General features: G+C 42.6%; 1 protein-coding gene across 1 annotated transcript in view; it reads right to left on the reverse strand.

Annotated features, from left to right (window-relative positions):
• The window catches only part of PDE3A (phosphodiesterase 3A), a 310755-nt gene extending 302814 nt beyond the window's left edge, over positions 1 to 7941 (reverse strand). The window contains exon 1 of the mRNA XM_082421065.1: positions 631 to 7941. Within this exon, the coding sequence (XP_082277191.1) occupies positions 631 to 1599 (969 nt within the window). The 5' untranslated portion in view covers positions 1600 to 7941. The remainder of the gene's footprint in view (positions 1 to 630) is intronic.
• Between the last annotated feature and the right edge of the window lie 6952 nt (positions 7942 to 14893).

Raw genomic sequence — 14893 nt, forward strand, 5'->3', positions numbered from 1 at the left:
AGTTTATGATGATAATACAAAACACATGAGCATGTAATAATGTATGTCCCCAAATCACACTTAAAAACAAACTGGGCACCACCAAACGCAGTCTCTTCAAGTAAAACGAACTGCAAGACCAGAAAGCGTATCAGCACCTCACCTTCAAGCATGCCTTGCTTTAACTGTAAAATATTTTTACTGACGTCCATAAAAGTTTACCTGTCCCTTTAGAAGAAAAAAATTTTATAAAAAGAAACAGAAAGAAATCTAGTAAAATCCTCGTTTTAAAAATCACCCATCGCTTAAAAAAAAAAATTAAACTTAATTCGAACATTTCTGCTAAAGGAGGAAAGCCTGAGGCAAGCCATACGCAGGTGTAGCAGATCTAAAAAGTTGGCCCAGCTGTGGAAGACCCCGCAAAGCTCATCTAGTTTTATTACTTATTCGGGTTCCTGTTGTTCAGGTTATAAAATACTGTGTGAGAGGGGGAGAAAAACCCGCTAGTTTCCAACTAAGTCTGAAGTTAAAGCAGTTTTCTGGGCTATCTTTCCTTCTGTTCCCAGCGCTCGAATTCCCTCCACTTTGTGGGGGATCCCAGGGGTTTCAAGTTTTCCCGAGAGGTGAGTGAGAGGGGCTGCCAACGCTTACCTGTTCCCTCGGGATGCAGGGCAGGGAGGTCCTCCGATGGGACTTGCTGCTGCAGCCCGACATCTCGGCGGACACCACGGAGCTGGACCGCCTCCTCCTCTTAAACACCGGGATCTCTTCCTTGGTCCCAGCGATCAGCTGGGACCCGAAATGCTCCCTCGGAGCCGCCCCCGTGGACTGTGGCAAGAGTTGCTCCACGTACCTGGCCAGGAGGATCCCCAGCACTCCGGCCAAGTACGCCAGGTAAGGTCTCCAGGCGACCTTGAACCTCTCTAGGGAAATGAGGGCCACGGTCCTGACCGCGCTAGTCAAGGCGATCATGAGGACGCCCAGCCTCAGCCTCAGTACCAGCCATGTCGCGGCGGCCAAGCAGCTGAGCACCACCCCCGCGGCGGGGAGCGAGAGTAAGTGATCCTCCCCGACGCCCAGCCCAATCTGGACGAGCGCTTCCCCCCCGCAGCAGGCGGCCAGCAGCGCGACGGCCAGAGGCAGGCGCACCCCGGCGCGCTGGAGGTACAAGCCCATCCAGAAGAAGGCACACAGGAGACTGAAGAGCAGCGCCGAGGGCTGCAGCCAGGGGCCGAGCGGCGCGCCGCCCCCGGGAGCACCTCCCCGAGGCCCCGGGAAGACGCCCCCTTCTGCTCCCGGGGCCGCTTCCTCCTCCGCCGCCGCCGCCGCCGCCGCCGCCTCCTCACTCCGCTCCAGGTCACAGCCGATCTCCCCGCGGACCAGCCTCACCAGCAACGCCAGCAGAAGGGACAGGGAGCCCGCGCACAGCGCCGAGGAAAGTTTCTGCGAGCGCCGGAGCGGCCGCAGCACCACGGCGCCCCAGCAGCCGCGGCAGCCCGGGTCCCGGGGCGATGAGGAGCCCGCGCGACGGTGGCAGTCCGGGCCCGCCGCGGGGGCCGGCCTCGCCTCTGCGTGGCCGGGCTTGGCCCCGACTCGGGCGGCCTCGCCCGGCACGGCCATGGTGCGCCCTCTCCGCGGAGTCCCCGAGGTCCCCCCGACGCCCCCACCCCGCCACACACACACACACAGACACGCACGCACGCTCGCTTGCTCTCCTCCCAATCCCACCCTCGGAATCCCTCCTTCTTCTCCCAGGCCCGCGAGCACTGAAAGTTTCAGCTTTCGAATAACTCCTGGAGAAGGCTAGATGCTCCAGAGAGAGGAGCCTTCAAGTGAAAAGCTAGCACAGGCTGAAACGATCAGACTTCCTCTTTTTCTCTCTTGGGAAAGCTTTGCAAAATTCTCCGCTCCACCCCCACCCCCCGACTTCTGTCCTCCGGGGTCTCTTCGGACTTCAGGATTTTAAAGATTGCCCGAGGCGTCCTGCGCGCGGGGTCCGCGGCCGCTGCTGGAGCCGGGGGCGCAGGGCGAGCTCGGGGCCATCCCGGGCGCTGCTGCGCGAGGGGCCCGCGGCAGATGGAGGTCCCCCTTCTCTTCCTTCCTGCAGCTCTTTCTCTATCACTCTTTCTTTCTCCTCGGCCGATCTTCCCCGGCCCGGCCCCAGGAAGCGAACCGCCATTCCCTGGGGCAGAAAGCACAGCCTCCCCAGCGTCCGTAGGTCCAGTTCATGGCAAAGGGTGGAGAAAATGGAAAAGGGACTGAGAAATAACCAAGAAGTTGCTAAGTCCCGTCGGAGAGAGACCCAGTCCGAGAGACGAGCGGCTGCCGCAAGGGAAAGGAGGGAGGGCGAGCGAGCTGGAGAGGAAGGGAGGGTGAGAGGAACGGGAGGGTGAGAAGGGAGAAGGAGATTTGCTCTCTCTTTTTTTTTTTTTTTCCTTCTTTTTTGGTTCGAGGTTGGTGGTGATTTGCAATGTTGCAGAAGGGAAGCGAGTAGAGACGACTAGTTACAATTGTATAAAAAGCAGGCAGCTGGAGTGATCTGCAATCCCGCTTGCTTTCTTTAAGGCAACTCCCTAGGAAAGCTTTCCCAGCTCAGCTCCCGCCCCTCCCCCGGAGGAGGCGCTGCTCTCAGCTCCGGTGCTCCTTTCCCCGGAGCCGGGCCGCGCAGCCAGCACCTTGGCGAAGGGGTTGCTCAGACCCGTCCACCGCCCAGCTCGTTGCATCCGGGGGGCGCGGGGGTCTGCGGCTGGCCCTCACGCCAAGCTGGCCAGGACGTTGGGGAAAAAAAGGACTGTGCTTGGATACTTAGCAGGCGATGGGAGTTAACAGACTTCCCACTGTCGTGAAAAATGACAGCCACATCTACTGTCTGAGTGATTCAAAGATGCTTATATCAGGTACAATAGCAAACCAATTTCAGGTGGCATTGTAAGGCCTTGACTGCTCCTGCTGGAAGGTCTGTTTTCAACAGAAAAGCCAAGCTTTTCTGTTGGGCCAAATAATGGAAAATCTCAACAAGTTACCTAGACCGTAATAGCATTATTTAAAAAGAAGGGGGAGGGGAGAGCATTTTTTAAAAATTGTTACTTTAAAAAAAATGCATGCGAATAATAGTCAACAGTTGTTGTTGATGGTGGATGGTAAAACTACATTGAGATTAAGTGACCCTGGCCTCAAAAAGGTGTACAAAGTTAGGAAGCCTGAACAGTCAATCATGAAAGTAATATAAAGAAATCTCAAGAGATGGGTGGTGAGAACAGGTAGGTTAACACTAGAAAAGATCTTAGAAGACCGTCTGGTTGTGAAATACTATGTCTACCATGAATAAAGCTTATGAGAAAAAAATCATGACCCTAGTTATTGAAGTTTACAGGCTACACATTTCACGTACTGTAGGAATGTAGTATTTGTGAAACTGAAGGAAAAAAATTTAAAGCTAACTTTTTTTGGCAGATTATGAGAAATAATTCAATATCTGTTCAATGGACTTTTTTAAAGTCCATCAAGGTGGGGAGCTAGTTTCTTTCTCCACTTAACACAAGAATAGTCCACTCTTGTTCATTTTTAATATGGCTACCTTAGATGCCATTTGCCCTCAATAATAATAATAATCCAATTGTGTCTTAATTATCTGGACATTCCAGGTTAAAGTGTGTTTAGAGCCTGGAGTATTTGGATAATTGGCTCAATATGCCACTGTATTTTATGTGTAGAGATGAAGCAATATAAAGAAAAGGCAAAGGAGATACTTGAGATAAAATTAAATCATGGGATAGGGGAGAAGTTGGCTTAAGTCTTAAGCTTAGCTTCATGGGAAACAGCCTGCTCTAGTTTGGGACAGGGATTAATATTAGTATTAGGGCATAAATGGATATGAGGAGCTATGATGATACAGCTTCTCTCCATCAGATGTCCAGAACCGTGTTTCCACATGCACAACAAGTTGGGCAGCTAGTCAATGGCAGTGGGCACCATCTGTTTAATAATTAAAGAAACAGGAGCAGCGATGTCTTTGCCAAAGACAAATGAGCCCCCTAGCCTGCACACACACTTTTTTGAGTTTCCTTTTTAGACGTATGATTCATATGCCAGCGCCTACCTGAAACATTTCAGAGTGAAAAGCCTTGATTGGAATATCATGCTAATATCCACTGGCATCAAAAATACCATATAAAAATGAGAAACTTAAAATCTAGGCATATATCAAGGTTAGAAAGAAAGGAATAATGAGAATTTTAGAATATTTCCATTTTCACTGTAGTCTACCCCCCACAGTTATCTCAGTTCTTTAGAAAACAATAAATCACCATAAAAACTGAACATGTAGGAGATGGAATGTAGATATTAAAGCAACATTATGACGGAAAAAACATAAGAATGGCATTTGTTAATGGCCGCAAAACAAAAACACTAGATCTGTATGTTAAACAATGACATTCTTGAGGTGTTCAATAGTATTAGAGAGGCAATATCCTGATTTCTCCCAATTCTCAACAAACATCACAACCAGAAAGTTATTTGTCCCACCAAAAGGAAAGAAGGTAGGTTCCACCCCTCACCGGCATTACCATCCAGAATCTGGAGGCAGAGATATGAAAACAACAAAATACTCGTCTTAGGTAGATGCAGAAAGCTGCAGTGCTCTACTACCTGAAAGAAGCGTCTAGCGCTGTGCGCAGCATATTAAATGAAATCAGACCCAACTCGTAAAGCGGACATTGAGCAACCACATAGAAATAGAAACTTCCCATTTTCTGCAGACAGTGACTGATGAGTTCTAATTCAAGAAAGTGACAACACAGCCAAAAGATCAGGAAAATGTGGTACACACAGAAAAAGAGAATAGGGAAAATGGAAAGAAAAATTCAAATTTGACTTGCTAAACCCTCCACTTAGCCAAAGCCAGGGATTGTGTTTTATTAGTACTTTGTGAAGACGATCTAGAAATTAACCCCATTGCATATCACTTGCATTTGGCCAAATATAGTTATCATTAAGGGAATTCTGTTAAATTCAAAAGTTTACACCCCACAGTATGGGTTCACTCATTCTCCACTACACACCTGGCCTCCGTGCATGTAATCCAATGGGTATCTAAAATATAATTTATCCAATACACAATTCTTAACTTCCAGCTCCCTCCCTGCCCTTCCACCACCAATCCCCACACACTCAACCTATTTCTCCTTGGTCCTCTCCCACCCCAGGAAGAAAACATAACCACCTATCTAGTTGCTCAGCCCCCCAAGGAGGGTATTGCCCTCCATTCCTTCCTCTGTTTGCCTTGCTCTAGCTCCAGTCTATTAGCAAGTCCACTTGATTCTTTCTCTAAAATACAACCTTAATCTATCCAGTTTTCACCATTCCTCTTATAATAACCAACCCAGGACCCATCATCATCCCTGGCCTGGACAATTGCAATAACTTTCCTGGAGGAGGGTGTTGCGCTCCTACCACTCATTTTCTACACGACGGCCAGAGTGATGGTTTGCAAATGTGAATCCTATGATGTCGCTCCCTCCTTAAAACCGTCCAAAGGCTTCCCGTCACACCTGCATGACCTAAAGTCCCCCAACAGCCTGCAAGGATCTTTCCAAGCCACTCTCTTTGACTTCTCGTCCTATTCCAATTCTACTTCACTATGCAACACTGTCTATTAGACAGTTCTTCTACAATGGAAACGTACTCTGCACTTCAAATATGGTAGCCTCTAGCCATGGGTGGCTGTTGAGCCCTTGAAACATGGCTAGTGCCACTGAGAAACTGAGTTCGGGTATTTTATTTTATTTTAATTTAAATTTTAATAGCCTCACGTGGCTAGTGGCTTCTGATGGAGAGTGCCTCCCTCACCCTCAAGCCATCTTTCTGTTCTTTATCATGTCCAAGCAGGACCTTAGAATCTACAGATTTTCGCATAGCTGGGTCTTTCTGCTCCATCAGTTCTCACCTCAAATATTACCTGTTTACAGAGGCTTTTCCCCAACAGTCTTATCAAAAAGTCTTGGGACTCCATTTGCACGCACACGTTTTTCATTCACTCTCACACAGCCCTGTCTCATTATATCTGTAGCACTTATCCCTACACAAAATGGTCTTGTTCATTTATTTGTTTTCTTGTTCATTGTTACTGTTAAAGACAATCTGTGTATATTTTTACATATAATTGCTCAAGTGGGCAGATGCCTCAAAATCTGCAATTGAAGAGGTGGTTGCCCAGATTGAACCCACAGGCAAAATCATGCAAGCAGCGCTTTTCACAGAAAGTTGCTTTTTTAAAAATTGCTAGATAAGTTACTCATTTATAAGAGAAATAGGTAATAGTCAATGTTCTGAAAACTTTGTATTGCTTCTCAGATGAAATGTGCATCATCTACAACAGTTTTCTGTCAGGCACAGGGGAAAAGCCATTTAAATATATGCATTTGGTTAGCAAGTCAGCTGAGAAATCCAGAATTAGGAGATGTCTGAATATAAATTACTGCCAAAAAGTCATAGCTCACATCATCATCTATGAGATAGCCTCTAACTATTCCAATTAACACTACTTGAGGGGTTGAATTTAAGTTAAAGAAAATTACACATTTTGGTAAGATAGACCTTATTAACACTAACTATTCCACATCTAGTCAGGGAAAAAATGTAGAAAACTTGCATTTGGGGATGCATTGTCTCCCTCCCACTCTGTGGAATGCTGCCCCTCTTTTTAATTCCCAAAGAATTTAAGTAACAGCTTTGAATATACAGTTGTGAACTAGTATAAAAACCCTAAAGAGTAAAAGCAAGATGCAAGAACAGGTTGCATCCACAAAGCTGTTATTCACAGAGTCAGATTGTCTATAGCAGTAAACCACCAGGAAGCTTCACTTCGGCTTATGTGTCCTCTGCTTCTCCATTGTCTGAGAGTTGGCCTTCCTGACATCGCATTTTGGGTGTTAAAGGCTGGCTCTACCTTATCTAAACAAATCGTTAAGGAAATCAGAGTGCTTTAGGTACAGGGATTCGAAACCTGTTCACTTGGTAGCACATGCAGAAAACAAGAACATTTTGTTATGCAGAAAACGATAACATTTTGTTGTCACGTTGGATTAAAGGGACAAAGCTTTTTGCAGATAAAGTCTTCAGGCCTGGAGCCTGAGAGATTATAATCTCAGGTACACCTCTAACCTTTGGCACTTTAAATGGGAATTTTTGAGACATCTAGTATTTGACTCACTAATAAAATGTGTAATTCAACCGTATTCTTTATGAAGGCTGTTAAAATAAACATAGTGTAAATCCCAAGACCTTAGTAGCTTGCCAACTACAAGTCATAGTTCTTTATCACTTCCCCATAAATTCCCTCAGTTGGTCTGCAACACAAATGCATGATCTTTGTCTAGTTTAAAAATTTGGAAATGATACACACTAAGTCTGATTTATAAAATAGATGTGATCATGATCGGGCCTAGAATCCAAATATTTCCTACCATACATTGATGTGTTCTCCGTCGCATCCACATCCGTTACTCCGATTGATAACATCAGTAACATCAGTAACTCTCTCCTCTGGACTTGCAAGTGTTGTTACTCTTTGAAAAGTGAACTATTCTGTAAAAATACAAATATATATTCTGTTAAAGTCTTACAAATAATGATAAATTGTGTGTGTGAAATCAGCATACTTTTCACTTAATAGTCTCATATACGTATGTATCAAAAGGCGATGTTCTATTCAAAAGTGAAGACATGCTTTGCTTTACAGAATTCTTTGCACCCTCCGAGTCTCAATCCCAGTGGATTACAAGGTTACTAAGGAAGAAGGAACTCACAGGGTACAGAGCACATGAGTCAAACAAAAGAGTGTGAATGCATTTACTGTATATCTGGGTTTTTTACAGATAGCAAAATATTATGGATATTATGAGTAATAAGAGCTTTAAGATTGCTTATATTATTATTTTAAAGAGTTTTATTAAAATGGATTATTCCGGGCTTCCCTGGTGGCGCAGTGGTTGAGAATCCGCCTGCCAGTGCAGGAGACACGGGTTTGAGCCCTGGTCTGGGAAGATCCCACATGCCGCAGAGCGGCTGGGCCCGTGAGCCACAATTGCTGAGCCTGCGCGTCTGGAGCCTGTGCTCCGCAACAAGAGAGGCCGTGATAGCGAGAGGCCCGCGCACCGCGATAAAGAGTGGCCCCCCGCTTGCCACAACTGGAGAAAGCCCTCGCACAGAAACGAAGACCCAACACAGCCATAAATAAAAAAAAAAATAAAAAAATAAAAAAAAAATAAAATAAAATAAAATGGATTATTCCACTTCTCTGCTTTAGCACCGTCAGCAAAACACATTTAGTTGAATCTTTCTGTGGTGATTCAAAATCTTGTGATATCTCAGAGCTATCTTTGTAAGTAGTAATTTTCAGTTGTATTTGTGCAGGTAAGTGGTGGAGGAAGGAAAGGACTGAATGTGAACTGCTTTCTGTTCAGTAATAATTACTTTTAAAATAATCCTAATCTCGGGCTTCCCTGGTGGTGCAGTGGTTGAGAGTCTGCCTGCCAATGCAGGGAACACGGGTTCGAGCCCTGGTCCAGGAAGATCCCGCATGCCGCGGAGCAACTAAGCCAGTGCACCACAACTACTGAGCCTGCACTCTGGAGCCCACGAGCCACAACTACTGAGCCTGCGTACCACAGCTACTGAAGCCCACGCACCTACAGCCCATGCTCCGCAGAGAGGCCACTGCAGTGAGAAGCCCGCGTGCCACAGCAAGGGGTGGCCCCCGCTCGCCGCAACTAGAGAAAGCCCACGTGCAGCAACTAAGACCCAACACAGCCAAAAATAAATTAATAATAATAATAATAATCCAAATCTCAAAATATAAGCAATATGTTGGCAAAAGCCTGAGAGTAATAAAGATTTACTCTTGTCTTATTCTTTAAGATCATTCACTTTAATTTAAAAACGAAATAAAAATTCTCTTCCACTGGACTCTGAATAGAGCCATACAATAACAGTGTAAAAAATCAAAGAAATTAAAAATTTTTTTGTTGGGGCAAAGGGTGGGCAGAGAGCATGTAATAGGGGAAGAGGTGGCAGGAATTTTCAGTAACATCATCTTCACGAGTGAATTACAGCCCATATTTACTATAATCTACAAAAATGAGCTTTTCTGTTAAAGGAACACCTCAAATCCTATTTTATGAAGAGGAATGAATTTTACTAAAATGTAAAAGGCATATGTAACAGTATGACAAAAAAAAATCTTCTTTTGGGGGGAGAGTTAGAAGGCAGAAAATACAGTGCCTGCCAAGTCAATTACTGATAAATGGTCCAAGACTGAGCTCTTTCTGACTTCGTGAGCAAATACCTCAGTTCTACAGCTGCCACTGATGTGCAGACCATTCTAAAATTTAGAACTTCAGGATGATTTGTGTTTTCAGTTAGAGAATATTTATAGAGAAAAATTTGAGGGTTGCTTGATAGAAAGGAAAATGTAAGTATAGGCTATTTCTTTTGATATTCCAATACCACTGAATTTTAAAGTTAGTTTTTACTTTACCCTCAGAAGTTATAATAGCACCCAAACTATTACTTTTTGTACATGTGATAGTAGGATGCCAGGACAAAATTTATATACAGCCCAGAAACATCTTTGGTCTATAAAATTAATCCTATTTTACATGAAATCTACCAGTGTTTTTAAAGGTTAATAAAGCATTTTGAGCTTCCTTATCGTTTCGGTGGAAAGTTATAATCAGCCAAATGTCTAGAATTAGGCAATTGATGGAAGAAGAGATAAAAAGAAAGAATAGGGATAATTTACTAATTGAAAATCTTCACTGAATAATGCATCACCCACTGCTCTTTTCCTTTACAACCAACCTAAGGAGAAAGCATATTTAAAAATAGAATGAAACTATAAATTGGAACCAAAACTCATTCATAAAAAGATTAAATTATGTAATTCTGGAAATATCCTAATACAACATCTATATTGTGCTCTGCAGCTTTTAAAGTAATCCATATTAATCTTCACAATGTATGTGTTGTTTGTGAAGCTTATATTATTATCCCTATTTTACACAAAAGGGAACCGAGACCCAGAGAGGCTGAGATCTGCTCGAGCTAATGAAACATCAATGACAACAGAACCCAAATCTCCTGATTCTTGATTCCAGGGCTTGTTATTAATTGCCATAACGTATTCTCTAATATAATCTGAATCTAAGAAAATTTAGAGGTCACCATCTGTCTCTCACCTAATCAAAATTCTAACAGCTTGAAAATTTCCAAAGATGGGAAGTCCCACTACTTTTTAATTTTTAATTGGAGTATAATTCACATATCATAAAATTTACCTCTTTAAAGTGCACAGTTCAGATGTTTTCAGTGCATTCACAAACTTGTGCAATCATCAATGCCATCTAATTCCAGAATATTTTCAGAACCCCCAAAAGAAACTCTATTCCCATTTGTAGCCACTCCTCATTCTTCACTCCCCACCACAATCCCCACACCTGCTATCTACTTTCCATCTCTATGGATTTGCCTGTTCTGAACATTTCATATAAATGAAATTATATAATCTGTGGCCTTTTGTGTCTGACTTCTTTCACTTAGCATGTTTTCAAGGTTAATCCATGTTGTAGCAGGTATCAGTGCTCTTTTTGATGGCTGAATAATATTCCATTGATGGACATACTGTTGCAAGTGTTCTTTTATATTCTAGATACCAGTCCCTTAAACCCCCAGAATTTAAAAACATAGATTGCAACAAGAGGCAGCTCTCTCATTCTGTGTAATGATTCTTTCATTGTGTACTTTAGTCAAAAACAAGGGGCCCCTAGGTAAAACAGCATTCCCAGTAAGGGGTGTTTAGTATATTTTGTGGAATGTTACTCAGCAATGAAAACAAATTATTGATACACACAATAACTTGGATAAATCCCCAGGGAATTATGCTGAGTGAAAAAAATGAATCCCCCCAAATCACATATTATATAATCACTCTTACATAACATTCTTGAGATGAAAAAGAAATTATCAAAATGGAGAACAGATGAGTGGTTGGCAGAGGTCAGGGAGGGGGTTGAGAGGAAAAAATATGTGTGGCTACAGAAGGCAGCTGGAGGGATCCTTGTGCTGAATCAGTTCTATATCTTAACTATATCAATGCCAATATCCTGCTTCTGAATTTGTCCTATAGTTTTTTAAGATATTACCATTGGGGGAAACTGGGTAAAGAATACATAAATCTCTCCAAATTATTTCTTACAACTGCATATGAATCTACTATATAACAAGAAAAATGTGGGCTTCCCTGGTGGCGCGGTGGTTAAGAATCCACCTGCCAACGCAGGGGACACGGGTTCGATCCCTGGTCCAGGAAGATCCCACACGCCGCGGAGCAACTAAGCCCATGAGCCACAACTACTGAGCCTGCGCTCTAGAGCCCTCGAACCACAACTACTGAAGCACGCACGCCTAGAGCCCATGCTCCGGAATAAGAGAAGCCACTGCAACGAAAAGCCCGCGCACCACAACGAAGAGTAGCCCCCGCTCATCACCACAACCAGAGAAAGCCCACGCACAGCAACAAAGACCAAACACAGCCAAAAATAAATAAAATAAATAAATTTTTAAAAAAGAAAAATGTGTATTTTGCATTTTCTCTGACACTACTTGAAAGGGAATCGCTACTATCTTTTGTGTGCTTAGGTATGTCATTTAAAAAAACTTACCATACTGGTTTTCTCTGTACTGTTCAGACACTGAAATTCTTTTGGTGTTTGGTTAATTTGTTTTGAAATAATTGTTATATATCATATAAAGTAAAAGTATAACTAAAAAATAGAAAATATAATAGTTTACTCTTTTAATTTTTATGAAACAGTTTGTCCTAAAAAGAAATACAAGTATTTAAGTATAGTTTTATTCTTTGCTTTCAAAGATGATTAACATTGTTCACTATGAAATACACAAAATGGATGGAGCAGATAATAGCATCTTAATTGAATAAATATAGAAACAAGCACAGATGCCTCACTTAAGACACTCCACAATTCACTCTGGATTCCAGGTCTGGTGATGCCATGATCCAGCAATTATGTATTTTTCATCTTGAAGTCAATGTAGCTAAAGAACACTGGAACTTGACCATTTATCCTACACTCCCTACATTTACAATGTTCTTTTAACTGGTAGATGTATTGGATCTTACAGAATCTGGGGCTATTTGTTACACTGCCTCTTAAATTCTTGCCTCCTCGAAAGCATTAGCTCCAAAAGGGCAATCTCATTTATGACTCTGGTGTGGCGTGCCTTGAACACAGTAGCTATGTTGTAAGAATATAGCAAAAGTGTCAAAATGCAGCATTTAAACAACAATCACCTGTAGAATAGACTTAAATTTAGACTTAAATGCAAATACAAAAAGGAAAATGCTCAAGTCTATTAGTTCTCCTACTGATATGGGGTTCACAAAAGAAGGCATCATCTGGGCTTCTCGATATAATCAATATCTCACATTCAGGTACTGAGAGGGAAGTACCATGTTAATTAATCTGAGTTATTCTCTGCCTGAAACTGTGAGGCACTTTTTTCATGCTACTGGAACCACAGAGCTACGGTAAATTTCCACAGAAATTGCAAATTACCTACAGACCTTAGGCTCAATGATTTCCTTTAACCAAAATCTAGATATGGGGCATTTTGAGCTCTGTAAGAACAGTGATTGTGGAAGAAAGCAATGTGATTCTTCTTCCATCCCAGAAAAGGGTGACTCTAGATAAATCTAGGAATGTGTAACTTTTCTCTGATAATCACTCTCCTCTCCTTGACCTAATCTTTATATTGATTTTATTTTTTCTCTTCTTTTTTTCTTTTCTAAGGATCTCAGTCCACTTACTATTAGGAACAAATTGTACAGTCTTGCTGTGATTTTTGTAATTATAATGTAAAATTATGGGTGACACATAGCTAAATGGAGTCAGGAAAAGCTTTCAGATTATTCTAAATTAAACAATTATTATCATTCACTATGTAACTTATTCCATTTCCTATCCTAAATATCAATTATTCTAGGGACTGAAGAAAAGCCTAGAAAAAAACCCTCAAAATACAAGTCATTTCATCACCATATATAAATCCTGGTGAGGGTCCTTAAATTAACCCTTATTATAAGAACTTATTAAGAAAGGGGATTTATCTCTCCTCTACAAATACATTTATGCCTCAATAAGAAAGTCACTCAGGTATTTTATTTTGCTACTTCCTAAAAGAAGAGTTCGGGACACAATTTTGAATCAATCCATCTGAATATTCTCCCATAGAAATGTTAATCATCCTCCTGAAATTTCCATGCATATTTTTTTTTCTAGAACTTACTAAGAAGCCAATATTGCTACCCAACTGGAACCAGATTGTAGAACACAAGGATACATCCTTAACCTTATAAAAATGCCCTGGAATTTTTAATGAGCAGAAGTGGTCAGAACCTCAGTCTTACATCCCATCCAATAGATGGTTCTCCTACAGCGCAGTGCTCTATAACTCAGGGCCGGGAGTTGGCTCTGGACCACCTTGGGATGGAAGAAGGCCACCTACTGAATCACCGCCACCACATCCTGCAGCATCTTCCATCCAAGTCTTCTCTGGGCCCACCCCTGCCGAACTCCCAAGGTCAGAAGAGATCCCAGCTTTAGAGCATTTCATTACAAGTTTTAAATTTCCAGTCTCTGGTTTTCATATTGCATTTCAAGATCAACATCCTTATTAGTAGAAGTATATTTTTTGCTTTAAAATTTTATAACACCTTTTTCCACTGAGAAATTCAAAGCAAGCTACTGAGCTTCATTACCACACAGGCAGAAATCCTCACAACATCTCTAAGAAGGAGGTGTTAGATGAGAAAGAGAAAGAGAGAGGGGTCACCATCACCTCCTCTTACAAAAGCCCAATCCTCAATAATGAATGAATGAAAAGACATCTTGAATCCAGTGGTCACTGGGAGTAATTGGCATATAATTTCTCAGCTGCCTCTAAATTAAAATGGTAATCATTTAACCAATATATTTGGGCTGAAGGCTAAAATCAGTTTCCTCTTGCACCCAAGCAGTAGAACTAAGTGGGATCTGAAGAGACAATTCTCCGTTACCACTTGATTGCGGAAAACTCACATGTTATGCTCAGTAACTGAGGACTTCAAGTACTGCTCACGGTTACAGCTGTGCTTCTCTGTCCTCATTGACGAGGTCCTGACATGGGTCATATTTGATCTGATTTATTTCCTTTCCTCTGTCTTCAGGTTTACCTCACGCAATATTTTTGTGTGTCCGAACGATAGCGTAAAATAAAGGCTAAAATAAAAGAAGGGATACTTCGAGTGATAAAAGCAATAAAGTCCAACTATCAAGATAAAATCATGTGACATGATGTACAGTTCATAGTACAGCACAGTGGTTCTCTGCCTTATATCTATTGCCCCTCCAGTGTGTGGGTTTTCCCCACACTCTCCAGCAAGCAATTCTTGGACACCAACTGGGTGCCCTACAGTTCAACTCAATTCTGACACTACCCGGTGATAGCATCAGATCCCAAGGTTAATGGCTCAGTCTTGTAAGATTGCCCTCCCTCCCATGTCCCCTGCCCCACAGCCCACCTCACCACCACTTCAGAACCAGTCAAAAGCCCAGGTCATCACTGTGCTTATGACCAACCTGCTGTAGATCAGAGGCTCCAATGACCTCCTCCTCAGGTTCAGCTCATTTGCTAGAGTAGCTCAGAGAACTCAGAGAAACATTTTACTTACTAGATTACCACTGTTATAAAAGGAGCAACCAGGTGGATAGATGCATAATGCAAGGCATGGGGAAAAGTCTCAGAGGTCCCAGGCTCTCACCGAGCCACCACTCTCCCCAAATCTCCATGTGTTCAC

The sequence above is a fragment of the Balaenoptera physalus genome (genome assembly GCF_965194825.1).
Source record: "Balaenoptera physalus genome assembly, chromosome: 13".
Taxonomy (NCBI): domain Eukaryota; kingdom Metazoa; phylum Chordata; class Mammalia; order Artiodactyla; family Balaenopteridae; genus Balaenoptera; species Balaenoptera physalus.